At 53.0% G+C, this 12,990-nt stretch overlaps 1 protein-coding gene across 7 annotated transcripts in view; it reads left to right on the top strand.

The window, feature by feature from the left end:
- Nucleotides 1-12,990, top strand: part of PAX5 (paired box 5) — a 132,249-nt gene that overhangs the window by 16,821 nt on the left and 102,438 nt on the right. For 6 of the 7 annotated variants that reach the window (XM_037373763.1, XM_037373764.1, XM_037373766.1 and 3 more), the window contains one exon: nt 1,341-1,469. The exons of the other annotated variant lie outside the window; for it this stretch is intronic. In XM_037373763.1, the coding sequence (XP_037229660.1) occupies nt 1,341-1,469 (129 nt within the window). The remainder of the gene's footprint in view (nt 1-1,340; nt 1,470-12,990) is intronic. 7 annotated transcript variants of the gene reach the window in all.

The following is a 12,990-nucleotide window of genomic DNA, read 5'->3' on the forward strand; positions in this document are numbered from 1 at the left end:
GGGGACTGCTCTGCCGTACCGCAGCAGGGATGGAGGGGCTCAGTCTGGGCTCAGGGATACTTTCTAGTTCTGTGAAAGCTGCCAGGGCATGGGTAGGCAGAAGGGGGGGTGGGATGGGGGCCCTGGCTCCCCTCTGCTTTTACAGTGGCGCTTGTGAAATGGGGAAGTGCTTGCTGCTCCCTCCCTGGCGAGGGTGGGCTGGCACTGAGACCCAGAGCGTGGGCACAGAGCTGCATGAACTCTTCGGGCTTGTCAGAGAAATCACGCTGCAGCCCCATGTCCTGAGCCTTTCCCCCTGGGAAATGCCAAAAGACTCTCGGAGGGGAAAGCATCCCTCATTTCCCTGTGATGGCTTAAAGGCTGCCTCTCCTTGAGGAAAACGAAGGCAGAGAAGAGAAAACTTTCTCAGAAGTTGGGGTTGATAGAGGCAGCAGCGGTTCCAGACGCAGGTTTGCTCCCTGTGGGCTTTGGTTGGGGGTGTGGTGCTGCAGTGGACCCCAGCCCATGCTTTGGGGCTGGCGGGGCTGTGCCAGCGCAGGCTCAGCCTGTGAGCTATGGAGGTGAGAGCAGTGCTCCCTCCTCTGCCTGCTTCCGCGCAGCTTCGGGTTCCCGCAGCATCATGTGGACACAGCACCCCTGGCCAGCGCGTCCTGGCTTGTGCCAGCCGTGATGAGTGACCCCCACCTTGGCTGGGCACAGCTCGCACCCTTTCCTCAGGGCTCTGCCAAAGCGAAGTGGATTTAATTCCTATTTCGAGGAGCCTCAGGGCCTTTCCAGCTGTGTAGCACACAGCTGGCCATCCCTGGGCAACCCCAGATGTCTCTGGGGATCTTCGCTGGCTGGAGCCTGGTGGCTTGGGCCAGCAGGATGCAGGCAGCAAACCAAGCATAGCGAGCGCAGGCTGCTCTGCTCCCGCAAGGTTCCTGCCCCGGGACCTTGCTGGGGACGCTCCTCTCCCTGCTCCGTCTGCCTTGCTGCAGTGGCAAGGCTGGTGTGTTGTCTGCCAGCATCCACTGGCCCAAGCAACGCGCCTTCCCACCGTGCCACGCTCAGGATGGGGCGACCAACTGCTAAAGAAGAGCATCGCCCATCCCGCAGCGCATGGCCCCAGCCCCTTGTGAGAGGGGTGATGGGTGCCCATGCTCCTGCTCCCACCCCTGCACAGGGCTGCTGCAGCACGCGGCTAGGCTGGGCTGACTGGGGTCCTTCCAGAGCCGGGGGGGGCCACGGTGGCCGGCAGAGTCCCAGCCCACCTTGGTCATGCTGTGGGTGCTGCTGGCTTTTGGGTAGGCTCGCGCTCGTGTTGTCCTGCCCGCTGACCGCCTGGCCTTGCCTTGCAGCCTCCACGGGGTCCGTCACCCAGGTGTCCTCCGTCAGCACTGACTCCGCTGGCTCATCCTACTCCATCAGCGGGATCCTGGGAATCGCCTCCCCCGGCACTGAGAGCAACAAGCGCAAGCGGGATGAAGGTAGTGGGAGCTGTTTTCTAGTCAGGGGGGCATGCACCACTGCATGACCAAGAGGGGTGGGATGGGACCGGGGCAGATGCTCTGTGCATGTGATGCGATGGAACCGTGGATGTCCCCCATCACTGTCTGCTGCGGTGGGGTTTGGTCCTATTTTGGCTGGCCTTTAGCAAGGTCACAGCCAAGCTGGGGATGTTTGGCATGAACTGGTGGCCAGAGGCAGGACCTCTCCGAAGAGCAGGGGCTTGTCTGTGTGTTTCAGAAAGCGTAGGTTGTGTGTCAGTTTTGAACCAGACCCTCCTCCTGAGTGGGGAACATCTCCCTCCTGCCAGAGAAAAAGGGAAGAGTCACCAATGTGTTGACTCTGTGGCTACTTGAAACATAGAATGTCAGGGAGGCATCTCCATCCAAAAAGAGACAGACAATTGACAGCAGAGCTGTCTGCTGGTCTGCAGGTCCCCCTGGCACCAGGATGCTTTTTGTCGGTCCAGAGGTGGAAATGAGCATGGTCTGGTTGGGGTTGGGTATTGCCAGTGCTCCTCAGATCCTGCAGGGTTTCTGGTCCTGTTTTTGTTCTGCGTCCTGGGTAGTTTCCTGGTGGAAGCACTGCTTTGGAGAGAAGGGAAAAGAGGAAAAATTCTGTGTTGGTGCCTTATGAAAGCGCCTTTAACCTAGAGCTTCCCTTTTGTTTAGTAAGGGCTTATGGAGGCGAGTTGAGGCCGTGACCGTGGACACATTTGCAGTAGCAGAGGGGACACCGGAGCCTTGGTGGGGATGCTGTGGTTGGGGCTGTGGAGAGCACCTGGAGGAGGGATGGCTGCCCACCCTGTGGCAGCACCGGTGGGCTGGGGGTCCCATTTGTGCTTGGCAGGGGTGGTGCTGTCCTGCCTGCTTGGTCAAGCTCCTGCCCCTTGCTGTGAAGCAGCTGTGGTCCCTGGCTCCTGTGCTGTGCGTGTGGGTCCAGCGCCGTGCTGCAGCCAGCGTGGGGCTGCATCCCTGTGCTCCCTGTGCCCCGCCCCCCCCGCCACTGCCTGGCCACACAGGGATGGAGTCATGGGCAAGCAAGTGGGCAGAAGCCGTAGCGGCATTAATTGAAGCGGTGGGGAAGGCTGGCTGAAATGGGGCAAGCAGCCTGGCGCAGGAGCTGTGCAAACAGGGTTGGGTGTCTGGCTGCACTGGTGGAAGTGCCCAGTCAGGTCATGGAGCAGTGCTTGTTTTACTTCAACTGGGGGAAAAACTTCAAGAGGTTTGTGGGGCCAATTTCAACCTTGGGGGGACTGGACCGATGTTGGGCGTGGAAAACTCGCTCTGTTCAGGTACTTGCTGAGTATGCCGTTGTTGTTACTTAACTCTGCGATTGTACGTCTGGTATTTTTTTCCAAATCAAGGCCCCAGGTGCATAGATAAATACATGCGTTCAAACAGGTAGGGTAGAATTTTCTGTTTTATCAGCCAGTTCAGGAGAGAGGCCAATCTGTGTTGAAACCACATGGCTCTGTCACAGCCCTGTCCTGAGGCACTGGTTCCTGTGATTACAGAAGGCTCTGGTTTAATGGTAGAGCAAAGAATGAAATATTTCCTTGGGAAGAGCTGAAGCAGAGCTGAGAAATTCCCCAGCTTTTGCCAGTTCACATTGAGAAGGGAGCACGTGATTTCTAAAACAACCGCATTGTTTTGGCAGGATGACTCATGATTTTCGAGCGCATAAGCTGGACAGTAATGCTGTCCTCAGCAGACCATTTAAACTGCTTTTATAATAGGCTCAGGGCTACAGATTTGGAAAGGCGAAGTATTAAACAGATACTTCGACACCTTTGTCTGTTTGATGGGATCCCCGGGGGGGTCCATAACCCCTCCCTTCCTGCTCAGCACAAGGTGCCTCTGCATGGGTGGGCGCAAGGTGCCCACGGAGCCATCCCAAGCTCCAGTGCTGCAGGTGATGGAGAGGTGGGTCACACACGCTAGCCTCTAACGTGAGGAAGGGAAGCACGTCATCTAATTATGGCCTGTATCATGATGCAGATGCACAAGGGGGCAGAGTTAACTTTACCATTTGCCTGACTTTGGAGAGCTGATAAGAGACTACACCACCTCGCAGCGTCTCTTGCGATCTCGTGCTGTTTCTCGGTAGCTGTTGAAAGGTGCATGCCCGCTGCCGTACTTCCCTGTGTACATCTCTCGGAGCCCTGAGCGGTGCAGCGCTTGTCCTGTGGTCCTGGCTCCCCTTGGCCAGGGAGCGAAGTGGGGTGGACTTGCCCCGCTAGCTTCCAGCTGCATGCTCGGTGTGATTCATGACTTCGTTTTCGTTCTCCTCACTCTTGCCATTCTTTTAGCAGATGTCCCCAGTCTTTAACCCAGTGGGGAGCTCGCTGGGTAGCAACAGGGGCAAACCAAATCATACAGTCTTTATTGGTTTATATAGCTGAAGGTGTCATTTTTTTTTTTTTCCCCTGTTGTAATACGGACTTCGAGCAGATGTGCCTTCGTGGGGGATCGGTTCCTTTCGCTTGGGGTTAAAGGACATGCTACTGGAGACTGACATAAGAAGCAGGCTGCTCTGTAACAAGGCAGAGAGATACAGTCGGCCACTGCAGCCTCGAGCAGCAGAAGCTGCTGGGCAGCAATCGCCCTGTTTTGCAGAGCCCACCCCTCCTTCCCCCTTCGCTCCTCTCTCCCCAAGCCCTGTGGGCTGCAGAGCTCTGCAGGTACTGGGGAACTGGCAGAAGGGCTTAAGCCCAACAGAGCGATGCTCCTGGCATGTTCATGCCACCCCACCCGAGAGGGACCCTGGAACAAGCGCACGTGGCAGAGGCACAGGACGTGGCTCTCCCCCTGAGGTCTCATCGTAAGCTGGTGCTGTCCCTCCAGCGTCTCTCCATCAAAGCAAGGCAAAGCCCAGGGCTTGGCTTCCACGACAGCTCCGTGCTCTGGAAGAGGCACACTGTGTCCGCTGCTCCTTTCTAAGCCTTTTCACCCCCCCTGGAGCGAGGGGAGCATGTGTGTGGGGGTGATGCCAGCTGCTGCAGGGACAAGCGTGGGCACCGCTCCACTGCTCAGCTTGGGTGCAGCCACGATGGCACGGAGGGTAAGAGCATTTCCTCTAAGGGACACAGGCTTTGCTAGACCAGTCGGTCTGTTTTCCTTCCTCGTGGAGGTGCAGCTCGTTAGGGCAAAAGGCTGCGTGCAGCAAATACTGCAGACGGGCAGGAAACGCTGTCAGAAGCAAATCGAGCAGGACACCCTCCACAAAGCACCGTGCAGGACGTAAAGTGGCTGCTACCCACCCTTTCCTTCTTGCTGCAGAAGAGTTTTGGCAGATGGAGATACCTGCACCTAACAGCTGCACAGACCATATTTCAAATTCACTGCTGTGGAGTCTTCTCACTGGTGGAGGCTTTTGGGGAATTGAAACCGGACTAGCAATAGACCTTCACTCATACAGGTTGTTTTGTTTCCATCGTCACCAGTCATAACCCTGTGTTGCTGTTAGCATCTGGTGTGATGATGTAGGTGCTTGTGTTTTGTTTTCTCAACTGAACTCTTTGAAAAATGCCTTGCCTTTAAACGCAGACTTGGTATATTTAAAGGCTGTTTGTGTCACAGTCTTCTGCCTGGGAGGATCAGCCTCCAGCAGGGACAAGGAATGAGAAGAAACTGGGGGTGGCTGCAATCCAATGTCTTATAAAACCGCCTGGTGTTAGAAGCACCATGTTTTCACACAGTGATGCCCCAGGCTGGGCATGCCCTGGCCATCCCAGCAGTGCTGACCTGCACAGCCAGCTGGAACTGGTTTTCGGCTGACAAAGTGTTTTGCACTGGTGAAAGTGGGCATGAGCTTGCCAAGCCAGCGATGGGTCGGGGGGCAGAGAGACTGGGAAAAGCAAAGCAAGCACGACTAAACACGAGCGAGAACTAATAATACGGGTAGTGTTTCTGCCTTTTGTCTCTTGCCTCCACACCAGGCCCATGAACTGTGTTTTCCCAGTGGGACAGAAACAAGCTTCACTCACAGCTCGGTAGAGACTTGCTGGGCTGTGGGCACAAATGACCTGGAGGCTGCATGGCAGATGGTCAGCAGCCTCAACAGGGTGCTCAGTGCTGAGTAGGTGCTGCCAGGGTCTTGTGTCATCTCCCCTTGTGGCTGAGGGACAACGCGGCTTCCAGGAAATTTACTCGAGGAGGCTGCTGCTTGTAAAGTATTTTTTCCTGTTTTTACCTCCGCTTCTTTAAGCGTCGAACGCCAGAACCACAGCTGGTACCCAGCTCTGTGGAGTGTGGTCAGGTGCGACGTCCACAGCTCTGTCCCCATCTGAGGTCTGCCTTGTGACCTGCAGCTTATTCGTGCAGCGCATTAATCGTGTCTGGGGCTCCTGCTCTCCTCTTGTCTTCTTGTGGTGGAGGCAAACGTCTGACCATTCTGCCCTCTTGGTCCCGCTTGTCCTGCCCGTGCGCTCCATCCATCCTGCCAGCACAGAGCTCCTGCCTTGTCACCCAGCACCGTGCTATGGTGATGTCCTGGCTGGGCTGAAGCCCAGCATGGTGAGAGCTGCTGCGTCAGCCTGAAGCTCACCTGGAGGGGTTATAAGGAGACCCCTTCCAGCCAAGGGATTAGTTGGGAGTGTGTAAACCCCCTGTCCAGCCGTGGCTTTCCAAGTCTTTCCAATTTCCAATTTCCAAATGCAAAGTAGATCTCACTGTAGGTACCCTGACAATGGAGGATCTTTATTCTTCTGTCTTTTGACGGTTGGAGTTTGGGACTGCTCTGGCCACCCATGGGCCCCTCTTCCTAGCAGCCAGTGTCCTGGCTGTGCGGATGCTCTCAAGGGTACCACTCTTCCTGGGACACCTCTAGTGAGATACTGCTCCGGCGTGAAAGCCCTCTCCTCTCCTGAGTAGGGGTTGGGATCTTGTCCCACTCTGGACTTACTTCTTGGAGTTCCTTGAATAAGTTTAGGTGCTTTTTGTATGGTGGGTTTGAGTCTCCCAAGATTGGGAAGGACTTGCTGAATGAGAGGTCACAGCACGCTGGTCATTGGGCGGTCACTGGTGTGGGAGCGCAGGAGGTGAAGGAGCCCACAGACGTACTTGCACTGCCTGTCCATGCTCTGGGGCATTGTAGGAAAAGAATACGTGTTGCAGCTAGTGGGTGATGGAGTTCAGTGCAGAAATTAACCATTGGTGAGGTCCTGCGTGGACAGAAGTCCCCGTAAATCACCCCAGATAAGGTCCTGAGCCTGACAGTACATGGTGGGCATTGATATTGTCTTCTGCTGCTCTTCCTTGGGGTCTTTTGCACAGTGCAAGTGATGTGCAAAGGCCTGAAGCCTTCGGGGATCCGAACTGCAAGGGAAACAGTCAAAACTAGAAGGGCTGCGAGGGGGAAAAAGTAGAAGGTTATGGACAGAAAAAAACCCACCTGCCAACAAAAACTGGGACTTTATGGTGCTGAAGTAAGTTGTGGGGACTGACTGGGGAGGGGGTACAGAGCAGGACTGGCAAGCGAGGGGAGAGACGGGCTGGCCATGCCTCCTAGCTGTACTGCACGGCAGGGACAATGCCTGCCTGGACCCTGGGGGGCATGTGTCTGTGCAGAGGTTAAAGGGAAAGAAATCGCCTGCAGCATCCCGGGGAAGTGCTGTGGTTTACTTTCGTAATTTCTAAGCCCACTTCAGCGGCGCTTACCCACTGGAGTGGCCTTTACTCCTGGGGATAACTCCAGTGACTATAATGAGACGAAGCCTTTGCAGGGAATGAGGTTTCACAGGGTCAGCAAGTGCTGATTTGTATTTCTCCTGCTGGTTCAGATTGTCCTCTGAATTCAGGGATCCTTTCCTGGTGTTGCGAAGTGGGGTGAGCTGTTTGTCCCATTGGTTTGTTAGCTCTTCGAAAGCCGTGGTTTTCCCTCGCTGCACAGGCGCTGAAAGCATCCTTTTAAATAGAGTTGGATCTGGACTTTGCTAGTTACGTTGAGGTGGTGGCTTTATCTACGTTACATCCAGTGCAGTGTATTGTTTGGTGGAGATTTCAATTTTTTTTGTGTGTCATTGAAAGCTTTTTTTTTTTCCTGAGTCCTTGGATGTAATTTCCCACAACACGGAGGCCTTTGTTTTGTGTCACTCTTTGCACTCTTCGCACAAATTTACCTTTTGTGCACCTGGCACAGGCCATTCTGAATGGGCTGAAGTGGCAGCAGCCTCTGGCCATGCTGGCGGTTTGACACCAGCACAGACAATGTTACCTGTGGATGGTGGTGGTTTGACACAGGTAGTGACGGTGTCATCCGTGGATGGTGGTGGTTTGACACGAGCAGTGACAATGTCACCCGTGGGTGGTGGTGGATGTGTGGAGGAGGAGTTTGACTCCACCAAGGCGTGCGACTAAAATGCTTGGGTGTTCCCAAGAGCCACCCTCTGTCTGTGGGGCTATTGGTGCTGAGCTGGTCGTCCCAGACATTAGTAAGTGGAGCTCAGCTGGCACAGGATTTCTCTTTTAGAGGAAAAGAGAGTATTTTGACATTCATCATGAAATTCTAGGGAAAAAAGAATAAATGTACGTCAATTCAGATCTCAGCTACGGCAGCATTCAAAGGGCGTAATCTGGGCTTCTGAGAAACTTCTGCATGTCCAAATTAATGAAAACAAAATGAAAAGCCGTTTCAGCACCCAAACCAAGCTGTTCTGGCATATGAGGGCAGTGCATTCCCACCAGTGCTGCTGAGGCCGCACAGTGTTTGTGGGGAGGGAAGGACCTCTGCCTAGCCAGGTGATGGAGACTGCAGGCTGAGGTCTTCCTGGGACAGGTCCTTTCAGCTCTGTAGGACAGCGGAGCATCTTTTGCTCCTAGCCGTCCGTATGCTTCCCAGCTTCTCTGTGACCCCCTTGAGCTGTGAGCATGCTGAACAGCTGGGGCTGCCTGCATCCCTGTACTCTGGGGTACCAGTGCCAGCAGATGACCTCTTCAAGGTCCCTGGAGGTGGACATCCCCGTGCCCTCATGTCTGAGGGGTTTGGAGGGATGGGGTGGTTCTGCCCCGGCAGTCAGTGGGTGATGCTCGCCCATGGGTGGTTTTACATGTTCACAGCTCCATGTAGGAAAACTCCCCGCCAGAGCAGCTGCCCTTTCTGAGTGAGCAGGTTACCGTCTGTCTTGTGTGCACGTCAAGTGTGTTTGTCACTTTTCTCCTAATGCAGTCCCTGGGGCCCCTATTTTCTAGAGAGCTCTCTTCCAGCTCCAGGGTGAAGCCCTGCTGGTTTGCCACCGTCTCTGGCAGAGCAGGGATTTTCCTGGAGCTGTGTTAATGAAAAGCCCAGGCTTCCACTGCTCCTTACAGCCCTGCTGTAGCTCCAGCTGTTCTCATCAGGAGCTGTCGAGTGCTGGATGCTTTTCAAGGAATAACCTCTTCATACGCATTCAGCTAAAATCCAGTTTATGGGTAGATGTCTTGTCAGATTGTCTTGATGGTGCCAGTACCGGGGCTGGCCAGGATTCTGTTGTAGGAACGCATTTTCCAAAGAAAAAGCAGGTTTGTAGAAGAGCAGGACTTGCCAATTTTGGTGGATATTTGTTACAAATGCTAATATCAGATCAACTAGAAAGGTCATGAGCAAGATGAATCATTCTGATTTTATCAAGAAATTGGTAGAATCGAGAGGGGAGGAAATACTGAAGTGCAGTTGCAGTGTGTGTGTGTACGTATGTACTGCTGATGTATTTATTGCCTATGTATATCTACAGAGAGAGGTCACCCAAGTTTTGCCTTAGGATGGATATATTATATTATTCACAGACCTTCACAATTCGCTTTCCACATCATAAATGATGACAGGGATCTTGGAGAGGACTGAAGAACAAAACCAAGAAAAGATTGTTGTTTGGCTTTTCCTTGGCGTGCCGGTTATTTTTGTGATTTTCCTTGAAACGATGTGCTCAAGTGAGGTGTTTCTGTGCGAGGAGGACTGCGCACTTTGTGTCACGATGTGCGTGCTGGATTTCCCCCTTTTTCCCCCCTCTGCATAGATCTGCATCGCTTGGGTCTGTCAGAATATGTCCACATTGTTAAAATAAACGCTTCATTTGCAAGCGTGTAAGGGGAGCTCTGAGGAGCTGTGGCTGGCTCAGCCGGCGTTTACCCTGGAAGACAGAGGTTTGGCTTTTGCAGCCGGTGCTTGGAGATACACAAGGTCCATTCCCACACGAAGGATCTGATGCCAAAGCATTAAGTAAATGATTTGGCACCTCCACGGGAGCAGGAACTCCCTGTGTATCATGTATTTCTGTGTCAGGCTTCCCCATCGCCTTTGCTTCATGTTTGCTCTGCATGCCCCGACAACCACCTGTGCTGGGGCAGGGGTCATCCAGGGTCTCGGTCCCACCTCCTGGGTCTGCTTTTCTTCCTGGGGGAACAGTAAACTGTCCTGTGGGTTAACTGGGTTAGCTGCTTTCTCCATGGCTGCACAAAATGCAGTGATAGTACCAGGATTAGCATGGAGGACTTGCAATCTGCTTCTGGTGCCGTTGGCGCAAGATTTGATGCAAGTTTATTGGAACTGTAAGGTCGGAATTATTTTCTTGGCTGAAACGACAAATTCCTGAAATCCTGAATGATAGCCGCTTTTTTTGTTAGTGCTTTGGGGAGAGCCCGAGTTAATATTTTAAGCTGTGATTGCTGTAGTTGCCAGTTGGGAAGTTCCTGGTACGTCGGCAGCGTGAAATCGGAGAGACACAGAAAATGGAGGTGGCCTGAAAACTGGAGGTTTTCTCCAGTTCGGTTTTGGTCTGCCATGGGCTTTGTGTGTACTCTTTGCACCAAGGGTTATTTCTTGCTAGAGGTGGTTGTGCAGTATTGAGTGAATCCTACCGATTTGGGCCTCTCCTGGTATTTTCAGAATAGTCCCATTGTTTACAAATCCGTCACATTACCGAACAAAGGTTGGAAGGAAATGCAAGGCAAGCTAGGGATTATTTGCAGCAGACTTGGTGGCTTGTTTTTGCACTTTGTGTGGATTTTTAGCCAATTGCATGAGCAGCTGGTGATGCTGAGGTTGCAGAAGTATTGGACTCGTGCCTGCAGGCTCTCCGTATTGTCTGGATGTGCCTAAGTCAAGAAGAGCACTTTTACAAATTTGTCACGGCATAGCGACCAGGATACAGCAGAGCTCGGAGAGAACTGTAGTACTTAGAAAGGACAGCGGCTCTCTGGGGCCCCGGACACTCAGCAGCCCAGGCAGAGCACCATCAACCACCATCAGCCATCAGCAGGAGCTTTGAGCAGGTGGCAGGACATGGAGATGTGCTGCACAGCCAGCCAGATCCCTCTTTTTATTATTTTTTTTTTTTCCTGCTTGAGCAGACTTCGCAGATGGAGAAAGAAGACCTAATCGGGAAGAGCCAGAGATTTGTTTCCCTGCCGGCCCCGATAACATGTACATGTGTCTGTAGTATTCCACTGGTGTTTTGCTGAACTTTCACAAGAAGACGAATGTCAGCCTGTTTCCCCACTTCATGTTCAGCTAGGTTTTTTCTCTCCCTGTATCTCTGGGTAGTTGCCCCAGGTGGTCTGAGATTTGTTCCCCTTCACTCCAGCCCTCCTGTTGTGACAAGAGCGAACGCAGCACTGGTGCTGATGCCCTGCGCTGGTAGCTCTGGAGCAACTTTGCATAAGCTTCTGCTTGGAGGCAGTTTCACAGCCTTTCATTTATCTTGTTCGCTTCGTGAACCTCAGCTGTGGAGACTGGTGTGTAATGGAGGTGCCTGCACGGCTGCTTCCTTCTTTTTGTGTCTTCTTGCTTCTGGGGCAGTGACCATCCACCTAATGATGCCCATGGCTTCAGAGGTGGAAAGAGCAGTTGAAGTGCTTGGACTTCTGAAAGCAACCAACATCTTTTGTTCTGGCAGATGCCTGGAAAAATGGAGTGTGGAGCTTCCCCATGTTTCATCTCATCTGAGAAGCTGCTGAGAGATACTCGTAGTCAAAGTATACTTATGGCAATTACTTTAAGGTTACGGCTGTAGCAGGAGACTACTGATTTCTTTGTGCTGCTGCAGTTCCATGCTGCAGGTGGAGGTTAGAAACCAAGGATCTTTAAGCCAAGGTGCTTCATGTTGAAAGGAAATCCAGTTAAAATCTCCTATCAGCTGGGCACTGAGCTGGCGGATTTGTAGCATGGCAAAAGAGATGTCTACGGTGGAGGTCAGGGTATTGGAAATCTGTCAGGGACTAACATCAGCGAAAAGCGACGGCTTTCTGGTCACATGGACGTTTCATCTTCATAAAACATCCTCCCTGTAGCTGCGCCCCAGGGTGCTGAAGCACCGAAATGTCTGAAGGCTGCATCTGCTGCTCTCTGAATTTCTTTGGGCCCAGGCTGGGTAAGGATGTGTGGCTGTTGCCAGCACTTGGTTCGTTCAGAAACTTTCTGCAGCCCTGTCACGGTGGTACCGCACCATCTTACAGGTGGGCAGCTGAGCCAAGAGAAAATACTGTCCCTTGTAGGACTTCAGAGATGCTGATGAGCAGAGCAGGACAAGTGCTCTAGGGCTGCTCTTCTTGTTGGAATGGTGGCGTCACTGAGATAAGCTGCTTCTTTCAGATGCTTTTACACAAGTCCTGTCAATTACCAGTCAAAAAAGCGAAGAAAGCAAACTTGCAGTGAGGAAACATCTGGAAGAGCAACTTTGCTTGAGTGGTGGCCACCTCACACGGCAGAGCTTGGTTTGGCCTTGTTGCAGCACTAACTGGTGGGGCACTGTGTTTTGCCTGGTGGGCTGTTGCGTTGCCCTGTGGCAGCGGGTGCTTGTTTCACCTCCACACCACCACTTCTGCTGGCTGGGGTGCATCTCCTCTTCACCCGTTTCGGTTCATCGTGACAGAGAGAAGCTGCAGCCCCAAAGGAAAAAACTGTGAGATGGTTGGTGCACAAGTCTGCACATTGAAGGCTACAGGTTGGCTGAGGATTTTAGGTGGAGCCACCAGCATGTCTTAACACTGACTAAACACGTTTCAGTGCTTCCCCTTCCCTTGCAGTCCTCAGCAATTACTGAATTACTGTTGGGCTTTGCAGTCAAGGTATTCCTTCTTGTTTCACTTTCCTTGCAATATTATTTTCTGGAGCTGCTGTCTCTTGAGTCATTTACATGTCTGATTACTCTTCAGAAGGTCTCATAAGGAGCAGTTGTAGAGCATGGTGGTCTGCAGCTGCCTGACCGCCCTGAATTTGGTTCCTTTGAGTTGGAGGGATTTTGTGGTGGAAGCTTTGGAAAGATTCCTGTCCTTCAGACATGGCCCTGATTTCGTGACGGTCTGATACAAGGGCTCAAAGTGTGTGCCTGAAGGGAGGCAGCTGGAAACCTTTCAGCGATGCCCACTGGTTTGGGGTCAGAGCCTAGCGGTGCAGGGCTGGGTGCTGTCCTGCTCCCTCTGCTTGGCCCATCCTAGGCTGGGGGTGAAGGAAAGCCCCCAAACCAACGGAGTCATCTCCCTGGCTCATGCTAGCTCCTGCAGCTGGAGAGAGCTCAGGAGCCTCCCA

This window comes from Falco rusticolus, chromosome Z (genome assembly GCF_015220075.1).
Source record: "Falco rusticolus isolate bFalRus1 chromosome Z, bFalRus1.pri, whole genome shotgun sequence".
NCBI classification, from domain to species: Eukaryota; Metazoa; Chordata; class Aves; order Falconiformes; family Falconidae; genus Falco; species Falco rusticolus.